This window comes from Semicossyphus pulcher, unplaced genomic scaffold (assembly GCF_022749685.1).
Source record: "Semicossyphus pulcher isolate SPU_LCO1_2020_fin unplaced genomic scaffold, fSemPul1.0.p SCAF_2, whole genome shotgun sequence".
Taxonomy (NCBI): Eukaryota; Metazoa; Chordata; class Actinopteri; order Labriformes; family Labridae; genus Semicossyphus; species Semicossyphus pulcher.
Window position 1 is genome coordinate 31,123,143 of NW_027211693.1, and position 14,167 is coordinate 31,137,309.

The window sequence follows — 14,167 nt, forward strand, 5'->3', positions numbered from 1 at the left end:
ATGGTGTAGAAATTATTCTTTCTTGTGAAGTGTAGCTTTACATTTTGGACAACCTGAAAGGGATTGTCGTGTGTTGCTGAGTGTCTTTGCAATAGTTACAACTCCAGACAAAATGATTCTGTTATTTCTCACTGAGTGCTGTAAAACTTACTAAAGCCCTGAGATGCACATTAGGATCTGTGTTGTTTTTGCTTTTGTGGTTATGACTCAGATGCAGGTTTTAAAAAAAGTTTTTTCCAGCCTTAAACTTCTGTGTCCCTTTTTTCATTTCCCAAATAGTTAGGGAAACAGTTTTTTAAGGTTGGAGGTGTTGAGGTGTTGTGTATAATTTCTCTCACTTACTTACATTTTTTTCCAGGTTAATTTTTTAATTCCCTTTTTAAAGAGTCAGGCCAATTTTTCTTAATTTTGTTGTAATTCTCATTTTTGCCACATGAGGCAGAAGTGCACCAATAGACCATTCCAGCAGAAGGGGGCGCTATAGCTAAAGCAGCGGTTATTGTTTACTTCCGCCTGGCATAGCATACTGCAAAAATAATTTGAAAAGCTCCTCCATACTACAGACTACCGCCAACGCAGTATGCAGCATATAGCATGTAGTGTATGGTATGTAGTATTTAGTATGTAGTCTATAGTCTGGCATTTCGAGCACAGCCACTATCTCTATATGAAAGCATTCCTGTTTCCTTCCAGGTAACTCTAAACTCTAAACACAAAACAGTAACATTTATATGTGTCTACAATATACATGCAATTATGTATTAATTATAAAAAAGGAACTTAAATTATGCAATAAAACTTTGCTTTTTTTACATCCTGGAAAAACTGTTTTTAGTTTCACACATGAAAAATACAATGAAGGGACTTCATTCTATGAAGTCTATGCCGGTACTTAACTCATGAACACAGACGACAAAAACAATTTAGATCAGATCTTTTGCATCTCAATAAAAACTACAATAAACTGCTTTTAATCATATTAACCAGCAAATTATCTGATAACTTGAGTTTGAATCTAAACATAAAGAGAAGCTAAAAAAAAGACATGGACTTCTGATCATTGGAATAAATCTTAAAATAGCTTTAAAAATTAATTTCATCTTTATTGTGAAGTTCTAAACATTCCTGTACAGACGTGTTTGTTCTACGGTTAGCTGGAAACACAATCACACAATGATGCCCAAAACTGAAGATGATGTATTTATTGTGAGTCAAACCTGTGTGTGTGAGGATGAGGGTTGTGTCCTCCGTGGCGCAGCTGAAGCTCTGGAGCGAGTTGAGGAGCGTCAGTGGCCAGCAGCTGGCTCCTCTTACCTAAACAAAAATCAAACTGTTGTTGAAATAGAGCAGCTAGAAATCGTGACAGTAATGATGAAGCAATAATCCTGCAGACAGAGAAGAAAATACTAAAAGCGGTAATGAGCGGATCAAATACGTGTGCAGAAGTTTTATTTTCCTTTAAGCTTCAACAATCTGCTGCTCTGAAATACACATTATCAATGCAATAAATATGAAGAACTTTTAGTGAGCTAAGTGTTAAAACAAGTCGACTTCTGCTGTCGTAATCTTCTGAAATCAGACTTATTACATGTCTTACAACTATATTTAGTATGGTTAGGAAAAGGCCACAGTTTTTTCATGTGCTACAGTTTTTGACCTCATGTTTATCATGCAAAAATCAGTCCCTCCAGGAAGTTGCAATGTTGCATTCCCGCAAATTCAACCACCACAACTTTTTCTCAACCTTGCAGTTTTGGCCAATTGCTACAACTTTTCTGCAAATTTGATCAATCATCCTATTTGTTTGCGCACATTAAAACATTTATGTCACCAAACTTTCTTACTAAACAACGAAGGGCATCTTTTACTGTATCTTTAATATCTGGAACGCTGCATGCTAGAGATTTGCTCTTTTTTTGCAGACGGCTGATGTGTTCTTTGGGGTAGACAGTAGCTCAGTCTGTAGGGACTTGGGAACCGGAGGGTGGCCAGGTTCAAGTCCTGCTACGGACCAAACATGGAATTTGGGACTGGTAGCTGGAGATGTGCCCTGTGATTTCATTGGCACTGTCGAGGCACCCCTGAGCGAGGCACGTAATCCCCTGCTCGGGGCGCATGTCCATGTGTAGCCCCCTCACTCTGACATCTCTCCATTACTGCATGTCCAGAGAGTCCATAGAGTTTGTGCATGTGCGTATTTCAGGCCAGAGTGTATGTAGCATGTTTGTAATAGTAACAGAGTGAAAACATTCAATTTCTCTTCCTCTTTCATGAGCTACATAATCTGGTCTCAAACTAGAGTCTCTTTAAGGACACACTTCTTGTGTTTATTCTCCAATGTTTCACTGCTGAAAACTGTAAGCCATTCACGTAATAACGAGTAGAACTACGTGAATGTAATAAATAACATGTAGATTCTCCTTTGAACATATGGATAGCATTAAATGTGCACGTGCAGTGAGAAATTTCATGGCTGTTGACTTTAGTCTCATTCAGTTTTTACACATTTTATTTATTTGGCGTCTTACACAGAAAAGGAGCCTCAAAATACGCCAACTTGAATTGAAACTTTTCAAAAATTAGGCAGTGAAATCAGACATTTTAGGCCACAACAATCACAGAAGCAGCTAGATAATTAACTGGATAAATTCATTTTTTGACCTTAGTCGGAGAAATCATTGGCACATATCAAGGCCAAATTTCATAAAACAAATGCAGTGTTCTTGCAAAGTCTAACTGAACAGACTACATCTGAACCAGAGCAGAGGGATGTGTTTAAACAGAGCAGCTGCTTGATCCCCATGCAGATGGAAATGAACAGACGTTTGCAGATCCAAGCACACAGCTGTCCGTCTCATGAGCTGCTGATGATGTGGAGGAAGCATGCATGACATTATGCAAAGATAAAATGAATTAAGAAACAGTCACACATTTTATTTCAGAGTTTCCTGCTTTTGATTCTTAACAGTACAAGGCTTTGACAGGAGCATCTGAGCATAATGTGGAGGATAAAACTGTCCGTCTGCACTTCCTCACTAACACAGCAGGGGTCAGCCAAGGACACCAGGCTCCAGCTGTTCTGTTCTCCATAAAGCTCCAGCTGTAAGCCTTCTCCAAAATCTAAACACATTAAGTCAAAAATAATAATATAGTGTTCCTTCTTTCTGTCTGTCTGTCATGATGCTGACACAGTTTGTTTCTCACAATAAATGAATCCTCGTACACCAGCCAGGATCAGGATTAATTCAGGGCCCAGTAGTTCCTTTTGTCCTGATTTGTCAAAATATAACTGCATTGGATCAATCTGATGCAGATACAGACTCAAGATTACAAAGTTTGGATTGTCAGAGCTCTAAACGGGACTACACACTACATACCTTGTCAACAGGGGGCGCCAAAATCCATGCAAAATAAAAGTTCCTCACAGCTGCTTTAAATATTTCATGTTTGATATTGATGCTATGTGTTGAATTAGTTCATGGGGACAAACTCCTTTTTAACCACCCAAATATCTACTTTATCTGCTATGTCACTGAAGTAATACAGCAATTGAAGTTAAAAATATAAAAAAAATGTCTTCTATATAATCCACACTGTAAAAATGTTGTTTTGTTTGACCAATTTAAAAGTTTTATCAAAATGTTGTTCCTGTAATCCAGCCTGAATCCTCCCCTCTGCTGGGATCAGGAACATCCAAAGTTATCCCAATCCAACTCAGAAGTTGTAACACAAACTGGAGGTTTTGTCCGGATAAAAGCCAAGATTAGATTAACGGATCTAGTCCGATTTCGGAATCCTTTTTTCTGTTGAACATCTCATTCTGAAGATTTGATCCAACCCGGTAGCCGTAATCCAATTACTTTTCAACAACTTGCCCAGTGTGTCCATAAATTCTCAAGGCAGACACTCTGACATGCGGTCTAATCTTTCAAAATAAAACCTCACCGTAGAGCTGGGTGATGAGCTCCAGGTCTTGGGGTGCCAGGCGATAGTGGAGAGGGTCCCCTGCAGGTCCCTGGTAGTACGGCCTCATCACCGAGTGGCGGGATGAGGAGTGAGCGAGGCCGAGTGCGTGGCCGAACTCGTGGACCAGCACTGTGAACAGGTCAGTGCCCTCGGAGGCTGGAGGAGAGAGAGAGAGAGAACAACAAATTCTTATATTCAATCTTCTCTTTGGTAGGAGTGACTGAAAATCACTTTAGCTTAATAAGTAGCGTTAACAGAGACTGTAAATATCAGATGATGCTTTCTAACTAGAAACAACCCCAAGAAAACACGTCCATTATGTAGTTTTGACCTTTAGACATTCTAATTAAAGATCAACAATTAGGTCTTTATAGAGGAAACATTCATTGTCGTTATCTGTAACTTAATGAAAACAAGTCAACCTTTACCTTTACCATAACCTTCTATTCAAAAACTACTGTGCAATAATATTCTGCAATTTTTACTGTGATTTTATGAAAATGCTTCATAAAATGTGTGTTATTAAATAATTTGTGCAATTTTCTGTGCAATTAGAGATCATTGTCCTATCTTAATAAAGTTTATTTGTCTCATCTTAAACTCAATTACAGATGTCGACACTTTAATTTTGATGTGTTACAGTGCTGAGGCCGTACTATCAGAGTCCTGCTGTTATAATTCCAGGTTGACATATTATCAGTAATGTTATTTTGACTGTTTAACTGTCTTATTAATGTTTTCACACAGCTGTGTTAAAAACTTGATTCTGAGCTCTGTTATTTCTCGATAACAGACCGTTGCTATGAAGAACAGACCGTTGCTAGGGATCCAGAGAGTGGTGGAGTAATTTAGGCAGACTGAGCTGCTGGGTGGGCGTGTCCTTGAACTGTGCCACGGGCAGGAAGTTCTGCTGTGGGCAGATGCCCAAAATATAGAGTTCCTCCACTTTGTGACATCACAAAGTGAAGCGTCTAGAGAAGTCTGTCTGAATGTAAGCGTTCACAGCAGACTGAGACTTTTTTAGCAGGGGATTACTCCAACATACTTTTACCTACAGATTTGATACTTCACCCATGTTTAGTCTGATAATCCACCATTGTAATATTATATATATATATGTCTTAAAATGTGAAACAGCATAATACCCCCTCTTTAATGTGAGTAAAAAACAGCTGTGTTAGCTCATTTTAAGAAGGCTAGCGGTAACGGTTGCTGTGGATAACAATTAAATTCCTACTTGTGCAAATGTTCGTTGCAGATATCCAAGTATTGATCTTACTTTGCAGACATTAATCGAAATGTAGATATCAAAAATGTAATAAAGTTATTGATTATTGATTGATATTGAGATAAAGTTGGTTTTCTTTTCATAAGTTGTCAGAATTGGATTTTAAAAATCAAAAAAAGGGATTTCAGCTTGTCAAAATGTGGATTGTAGAAATCTTAAATGGTGTTCATATACTGTATATCCAAGATTAAATTGTATTTTTTGCTGCATAATTCCATCCATCCATCCATCCATTATCTATACTGCTTATACTGGTTAGGGTCATGGGGGGCTGTAGCCTATTCCAGCTGTCATTGGGCAAGAGGGGGGGTTACAAAAATGCCTGTTTGAGCTGTCTTAACTCACAAGAAGTTGAACTTTTCTTGTCAGCTTAGTTTAATCCAGAACAGGCTAAATCCATGACTATTTTAATATAAGTCTGTGCAACTCGCTTAAGACAGCTCGAACAGGCATTTTAGTCTGGGACTAGGCTTAAGCCTTCTCTGTGATACTGACACATTAAGGCCTGCTCTTGGCTCAATCAAAGCCTTGTCTGTGAAACGGGCCCGATATGTTTTACATTTTAGAAATACAGTTGTTGATATCTGAAATGTTAAATTACATTTCAACAAGTCACAATCAGCACATTGAATTTAACAGTAGATATCTCTAACACTTTTTCTTACTAGTGGAAAAGATATGACTGATATGTTTCATTAAATTAAAGATATCTGTAAATCTGTTTGGACTTGTTGAAATGTAGTTTCTACATGATGGTATTTTTTAAATAGCCTGAACAGTTCTACAGATATCTTCATTGATATGTTTGGACAAGTTAAACATCAGTTTAATTAGAGAAAACATAATTACTCAGGGTCAGCCGATCTGATTAAATGTTGAAGAGCTCGTCATTGGGGTTGACTGATGCGGGACAATGTCTGACTTAGTATGTCAGTATGACCACCAGGTGGAGCCGTTGGACAGAACAAACAACATTCTGATAATGTCTCTTTTCTTTAAAATGGCTGCAAAGGCCTCAAGACAATGATCTAATTTTGTGTTCCTAGGACTTCTTTTTTTGTTGCCATGGCATCAGAACAGGTATCGAGAATCATTTGTTTTAAAACTAGTAGCGTACTGAAGTTTGAAATTCTGGTATGGTGACAACTCTAGCCTGCTGCCACTGTGACCTGGCCTGGATAAGTGTAAGGACATGGATGGATTCAAGGAAGGGTCCTCTAATGACCCAACCCTAGCCAGACATAAACATGTTGGTATGGTTAAGATAAGGAACACGTTATGGTGAATAAACTAGGGCTGTGGAATGGTTCAGGTTTGTACAGCTAGATAAAGCATTATGGTAGATAATTCGTTCAAATATTGCTTACATGTTTGTGAAGAAGCATGTGAAATGATAGGCGTACATAGTGTATATATTTATTATTAATATTATCATTGCATTTTATTGTTTTTTGGTCTTGCCATTTTTTATCCATCATTTGTTTTACCCTGTCCTTTACTTTGAGCTGTTGTAACAAGTGAATTTCCCCCAATGGAGGATCAATAAAGTCTATCTTATCTTAAATGTCATGAAAACTCATTAATATTCAAGATCCATATTCACATAGCGGCTATTTTTCCTCAAATAATCTCACATACTGTTATGATGTTATAAAACCGTAGTTTTTGTTATATAAATTTAGGATATCTTAAAAATCCTCATCATTTCACCACTTCGTCGATCTGTCAGCAACTACAAAAACAATGTACAGTGAAAATGTGGAGGAAAAATCAGCCCTATTTTAAGCTATAACAACCAATCAGCTACAGTTTGACCATAACTCATGCAATAATTCAGCCACTTACTTGACAGTAACCGTTAGCGAGGAAGGGGCTGAAAGCTACAGTTACGTTTGGCAGAGTTACACACTGGGGAGGGTGTAAATTCATAGCTAATGTAGCGTTAGCTAGGAAGTGGTTGAAGGCTAGCATTAGCCGTTGTCATAAGGTAGCTAATGAGTTATCAAATATGTGGTTTTACATTTAAATATGGTCTGATGTCCCTCGGGATTTTCACTACCAATTGTCTTTTCAGTGGGTAATTAATTAAAGCAGTTCAACATGATAACAGCATCTGAAGTTCCCACCCTGAACATAAAGTCAGAGGAAGATGGCCGCCGTGTGAATCTGGGAGTGGACTAGTTGTTAGAGTTTACAGGTTGGAGAAGACTGGAGGTGTTGCTGCTGAAATCAGGCGGGTCGGTCACAGAATACATTTTAACATCGTTCCACCTGGCTGTCTGAAGGCCCACTCCTCCTCTGCGTCCAAATGAACTCCACCTGCCCGGGCGGGGTCTGATGGGAAGAAAGCATGGCCGACTGCCCCGCCTGCCCCATCGAAGGGATATCCATCACCGTGATAACCATGGAGGAAGTCCACCTGTAGGTCTGCGGCCTCTGGGCTACCCACCTGAAGACAAGAGGAAGGGTGCTGAGTTTTTAGGGCTGAGCAGAAGTATGTGCAGTTTGGCACCTCTGACTGTATAAATAATGGGTACCAGCCCTGTAAGAACCCTATATCTACCATCTTTCACAAATGTCTTAATGCAGTATCAGATGAATGTACCAACCTCGTGGAACTCCAGCGGTGTTGGCTCCGCCCACACTCTTAACGCATAAAAGACCAGTGAGCGAATCGTCTCTCGAGACAGATGGGAGGAAGACGGGTATGAACGCAGCCTAAGAATGAGAGACAGAGAAGAAGACCAAAGATGACCTGAAGGTAATTATTGTTTATTAATTTACAAAAGGATTGTATAGCTCATGTGGCAAATTAAACATAATTAAGGGGGTAAAGGGTTAGATGAACCCAAAACTGCACTGCTGAGTAAGATGATCTTGGTGCCCTGTTTCTGTTTGCAAGTATTTAAACAAGTTCCTCATTGTACAATAGAAAAGCTCATGTTTGGTCGAGTTTACCAGCTCATTTTCTGGTATAGATGACAAGATCTTATCCAACCTCCAGTTAATGTTCCTGCGTGTCCACATGGAGATCGCTCTTCTCCTCCTTCTCCTCATGTTCCTCCCCTCTCGGTTGACCGATGATTTGGACGACTCATCCTCGTCAGGAAGGGAGCATCGTGGACTGTTCATCAACTCCGTCGTGTCCTCGTCTGAACACAAGAAAACAGAGGGAGCAGTTTCAATTTTAGACACCAATCATAAAACCACTCCCAGCCACAGTCTGCAATCCTCACCAACAACTCCAGTGTCCTTCAGGCCTGCAAACCTCTGCATGGCTCTGACAGCGTTAGTGACAGCGGTCCAGGCCTGCAGCTGACCAGTGGAGGGGTCAGAGGGAGGGAGGTAGCCATACTTCATCAACCAGTCCTGTGAACACAAGAGCAGATTGTCGTCTTGAACGTCTTGCATCCAAAACAAGTCTAGTTGAGTTGGTGGACTACCTTTTGGAAGCATCATGTTTGGCATTCTAGCTGTAGCCATCTTGTTTTATTGGAGCCAGAAGTGAGCACATTTAGAAGAGAGGGTGGAGGAAGACTTGAAACTAGAGATGGAGACCATAAATTATGAGGAAAATGTTTACTGAGGTATCAATTTAAGGGGGAGGTAGGCTCATTTTCTCATAGACTTCTGTACAATCAGACTCTTTTTTGGTTACAGTGCAGTCGCCCCCTGCTGGACATTATCCAGAATGCAGATATGAGGCACTTTTGCATTGGCTTCACTACGTCCACTTCTTATAGACAGTCTATGATTTGACCTGGTGTAAAGTTCCTGAATAAACCTGGTCTCCCCCCAAGGTCGTCACCCACGATTGGTTAAATTCTAATCCCCCCCCCCCCGCTGTGCCCCTCCCGCACCCCTTGGGAGCAGCGTCTCCACACATGCTCCTCAGAGAAACATACACACACACATACAGAGACGACCGCCAGTACGTCTGTCCCGTAAGTGCATGAATTGAGGTGTCTCCTGTTAAATACGGACCTTGTTATGGCGCTGTTTTATAAAACATGTCATTCAGAACCACGTCAGTTGGTTTTGGATTTTTTTGATACACAACATCTTTAAAGTAATAATCTCTCAATTTCGTTCTCTTAAGCGATAAACAGTAATTACAGGAGCACACTTCCCAGATATCCAGACAGTGTTGCATGTGTGACGTCCATGGTTGGCTCCGGTTGTGACTCTTGATTTTCCTGGCTGACTGTTTGAGCCTTCATCTGAGCGTCGAGTTTGTTTCTTTTTCTTTGGATTTTCACTTATTGTTGAAGTTGCATCTGTGGTCATCCATCTTTTCTTTGTTTGTTCAGCCATAGTAGATTACTGTTTACTCGCAACACTTACAGAGAGCGGAAAAGCAGCCGCTTAGCTCCGCCTACCCTCTCTGGCAGACCAACCACTGCTGGCTGATGGAAAACGCGTCACTAACTGGGGGCCGCTTGTGAAAAAAGGCTTTCAACAGTGGGCCATAGGCACAATCACCATTGTGTTACCTCATTAGGCGATAGATAGAGAACAGACATTTATTTAAATGAAAATCTTAGAGATTATCACTTTAAAGGCAAAACAGGGTCGGTTGAAAAATGCAAAGTGCCACAAGCCGCTGTGTAACAGCACCTCGGTTACAGCAGAGAGGTGTGTGGAGAAAAAGAGTTAGGCTTTCTGCAGGGTGTCTTGTTATTGATATCATAAGTTGGTTATCTAAATTATTAGTCTCTGTTTTTGTTGCAAAGCCGAGGTGCCCTCAAACGTCTGCTTTTATTTTTTCCACCATACTCGCCTCTGAAGTATTGCCAGAAGTGACGGATGCCGGGAAAAAACAGCGACAGACAGCAACATCTGATTGTTGTGATCACAGGAGCTTCAGGGAAATATGAGGGCATTTTGAGTCCATTAAGTGTATCGATGCGAGGGGTGGGAAAATCAATGGTCTCGAGAAAACAAATATCGTGATACTTTGCTGTATTGATATCTTTGCACATCCCTAATGATTAATGTGTGTTGTGCTTATAGATAAATAAATAAAATGATTGCCTTGCTGATGTCTAAGGAAGAGTGCTGGAGGCAGACATAAACCAAAATGTATTTCTGCATTTTGAGAATAAATAATGTCCAAAATGTTCCAAAAATAGCGGATGCATTTCAATGTTATAAATGTTTATGTTGTTTCTTTTACCACCAGTTGGGTGCTCTCATCTTCAGTGGATGTCACCGGTGCAGAGGAGGGTGGGGGGGTCACATCAGCAGTGGAGGCTGTTTGCCTCCATCCAGAGCTCAGGCACAGAAACAGAATCCACATCCTCATCTTGGCTGCATAGTTTTACATGAATATAAACGTAACAGAAATCTTCAAATCTGCTGGAGTCGGAGATGATTTTCTGTCCCTGAAGGAAAATCAAAAAGTTAAATTAAGATTAAAACACGGAGATGAAGTGCAGCTGCAATTTCCGAGTTCAACTACAAAAATGTCAAAATTTAAAGTTGAGAATTTAAACGAGGATAGAATTTGGAGTAGACGGGTTAAAATCATTAACAACATCAGGAATCATCCTCTGGTGACCAAGAATATCCACATAATGTTTCTCAGAGACTTTCTCTCCTTCCTGTCCTTCGTTCAAATCACTAAAACTTTCTATACTCATAGTCCGCTACCTTTTTTTGATGCCATGTTTTTTTAAGATATATTTAAGGGCCCTTTAAGAAGAATCCTTACTATGGAGGTGATCACCTGACTTTTCCTCTAGGACCACCATAAGGTCAGAGATCGGTGATCATTATTCAGTGCTAATTATTAAACATTCGCATGCTAGCACACTAAACTAAGTTGATATAAACAACTCAAAAATACCTGCTTACCAACATTTTTGTTGCTAGCATGTGTGTGTGTTAGCGTGCTTGCATTAGTATAACCTCACAGCCTAGAGGGCTGAAAATCTTTAACAGTTAATCCATGACGCCAAACTTTCCCAAACTCTTACCAAGGTACTTTGAGTGTGCTTTCTCACGTGACAGCTTTGGTCTGGACTTTCGGACTTCACTCCTAAAGTCCGACAGGACAGGTGTGTAGAGGCATTCAAACTCTGGTGTGGACCAAACCATCGGACCATAGTCTGCCAGAAAATACGGGACTCAGTCCATTTCCAAATGAACCACGGTCCGGTTCGATTCAGGTCAAGAGATAAAAGGACTAGGACCAAATATAGGAAGCAAACAAAAACACTGTGCATTGTGGGTAGTTAACGGATATTGACACTTGCAGAGGCAGCCACGCAGCCAAGATGAGCAGAGGGCAGATGTGGGGGAGCGACGAGGTGAGGGCTCTTATAGAAATATGGGCTGAACAAACAAACTTAAATGCTTGATGAAGCAAAACGTGCACGAGGTGTAAACAAACTGTGCATGCTTCACATACACACACGGCGCTGTTCTGCCCTGCTAGCTCCGCTGCTAACACTAACGTTGTTTCGCCTCTGACAGCCTCTGTTACTACCTCAGAGGAGGGACAACAACAACGCCCCACCATTCAGCCTCTGTGAGTTTTACATAGATCGCCTTGATCTTGCAGTGATTAAGAGACTGTTGTTTAGAGAGCAGTTTCCTCGCACATCAAAACTTTTGGTCCGCTGGTAAAAGCTGCCGTGTGTACACAAACCAAACTTGAGGCAAAATGTAACATTGTAACAATTTGGTCTTTGATTCGGACCAAACAAACAGACTTTAGTTGCGAAAGTACCCAAAGTCTCTAACAGTCTCTGTCTGCGGTTCGATGCTAAGCAGTTAGTGTGCAGCAGCTTTAGCTTGATTCAAAACCAAAAGCAAATTGTTTCTCCTTCCAACATCAGAAAACCACTTGCTGACATGTCTGCGTCTGTGTCACTTGAGTCATCTGCCAAAGTAACTAAAGTGGTATGGCCCCAAAATAGGTCAAAAGGACGCTGAAATGATTAAATCATAGCGCATGTTTTCAAGTCTGATTCCAAAAATGTCAGGTCTGTCCCCAAGAAGAGACGTGCAAACATCTACCACTTTTGATGCAATCGAAGGACGTCAGGAGAGTCTTAAGGCTGATCTTTCATTAAAAAAAAAAAAGTAACTGTTGCTTTTTTGTGTGTGAATGCACCTTTACAATTTGTTTTGCTGAAAACTGCTGCTAATTGTGGATCAAAAATAACACTAACAATTCACAATAACAGTGAATTCAGAGCTCGACAAGGATCTGAAACTCACAATAAGCTGAGGTCGAATTGCAGAAATATTTAATAATGTAAAAAAACATTAACATAGAAGTGAAGGTTGTACAACACCATTGCATTTCCTGTTTACATTTTTGTACTCTGTAAGTACAACATTTAAGCCCAAATCTGGCTAAACACTTTTAAACCCAAATCCTCTTTAGATTTCTGTAAAATCCCATTAATACGCCTCCATCACACATAAAACAGATTCACTTTTCATAAGGTTTTTATCCCCAGCTTTTAGTTAGAGACAAAAAAATAGACAAATAAATTAAATAAACGTTCTTTTGCCCTCTGTGCTCGAATGTTTCCTGGTGAGTTGACTGAATTCTCTGACAGCAGAATCAGGACAAACACCCTGACATCCAATGTCACTAAGCATGAATGAGTTAAAGCAGCCGGTGAATGAAGATGACGGGAAACATCCATACTGTATTCCCTCCGGGAGACGATATACCCAATGCAATCAGAAGATGGAGGGACATTACCATAGACTCCAGAGGGGAGGAACCACTGACACTGAGTGTGTGTGTCCGTGTCCCACAGAAGATGCTTCTTTTAATTAAGTTAGAGGGTGTACCGTTTCAGTTAAAGCATCGGGGCTGGATGGAGGGAGGGATGAGAGGTACGAAAGGGGGGAGAGAGGAGTGTTAGAGTAATGAGATGAAAGCAGCAAAGCGAGCAAGAAGGTGGACTGATAAAAGCCAACAAACCTTTAAATCAAAGGTCCTTTTATTTTGAAAAACTAGCTTACACTGGTTTTGTTGTAGGTTGTAGTTTTTTCTTATTTATTGCTGACGGTCTGCAAACACTGATTTATTTTATTTTCTCGTTTTTGAGGAAACGCTCCGAGCACCTCGAGCTGAAAAAACTTCAACTCAAAGCAGAAAAGCGCCCAACATCATGGGCGTTTTTTCTGATTGTCCAATCGGATGAAAGGAGAGGCGGGCCTTCTGTCAGTTTACAATATAACGGTTAGGTTAATGACAGCTAATGATTCGGTGGTTGCCTTAACAACAGTAGAAAAATGTTATTATTTTTAAATTATTTTTTGCACAGAAATCTTGCACAGCAAAGATGGAGAAACTATAAAATTGTTGACATGAACCTGTACGAATATTTACCTGTATACAAAAATAACATATCTACTGTAACCCGTACCTGCTGCACTGAGGGAGACAGAGAGAGACCCCTGTGAAGCTATTAGAATATGTTGTGTTTGTTGTTGAACACGTATGGTTTACTGTAAAAACTCGCTTGAGAGAGAAAAAACATTATATTTGTTATTTCAACCTTTATTTCCATCTATAAAGCAGCACACGCAGCAGAGTCCTCCTCGTCCCTCCTGACTCTCACTGTGGTCTGTTTCTTTAACCTTCATCCTGATCACCTGACGGAGACACTGAGATGCTGTGCTCGCATGCTGTGAATTCAAATGCACACATTAAGCTCTAGCTGATCGTTTACTTTCCTCCCCCTGTCACTACACCTACCGGATTTTTACCGTCTTCCTCGGACAGAAGTGAAGTTCAGCTTTATTTTTCCTCTCACTCTCTTGGGATCAAAGGATAAATCTCTCACTGCTCCTTTTCCTCCACAAACTCCACAACTGACACCATTCAGGTCCTCATGTTGTCTGTGCCACCACAGCGATCAGTAGCCTAAATGTGATGTGTGG

At 40.4% G+C, this 14,167-nt stretch overlaps 1 protein-coding gene across 1 annotated transcript in view; it reads right to left on the minus strand.

Annotated features, from left to right (window-relative positions):
• mmp17b (matrix metallopeptidase 17b) overlaps nucleotides 1-10,580 on the minus strand; it is a 30,769-nt gene extending 20,189 nt beyond the window's left edge. The window contains exons 1-7 of the mRNA XM_069669371.1: nucleotides 10,431-10,580; nucleotides 8,491-8,623; nucleotides 8,253-8,406; nucleotides 7,864-7,972; nucleotides 7,526-7,703; nucleotides 3,946-4,122; nucleotides 1,218-1,314 (exon numbers count right to left, since the gene is read on the minus strand). Of these exons, the coding sequence (XP_069525472.1) occupies nucleotides 1,218-1,314; nucleotides 3,946-4,122; nucleotides 7,526-7,703; nucleotides 7,864-7,972; nucleotides 8,253-8,406; nucleotides 8,491-8,623; nucleotides 10,431-10,559 (977 nt within the window). The 5' untranslated portion in view covers nucleotides 10,560-10,580. The remainder of the gene's footprint in view (nucleotides 1-1,217; nucleotides 1,315-3,945; nucleotides 4,123-7,525; nucleotides 7,704-7,863; nucleotides 7,973-8,252; nucleotides 8,407-8,490; nucleotides 8,624-10,430) is intronic.
• Between the last annotated feature and the right edge of the window lie 3,587 nt (nucleotides 10,581-14,167).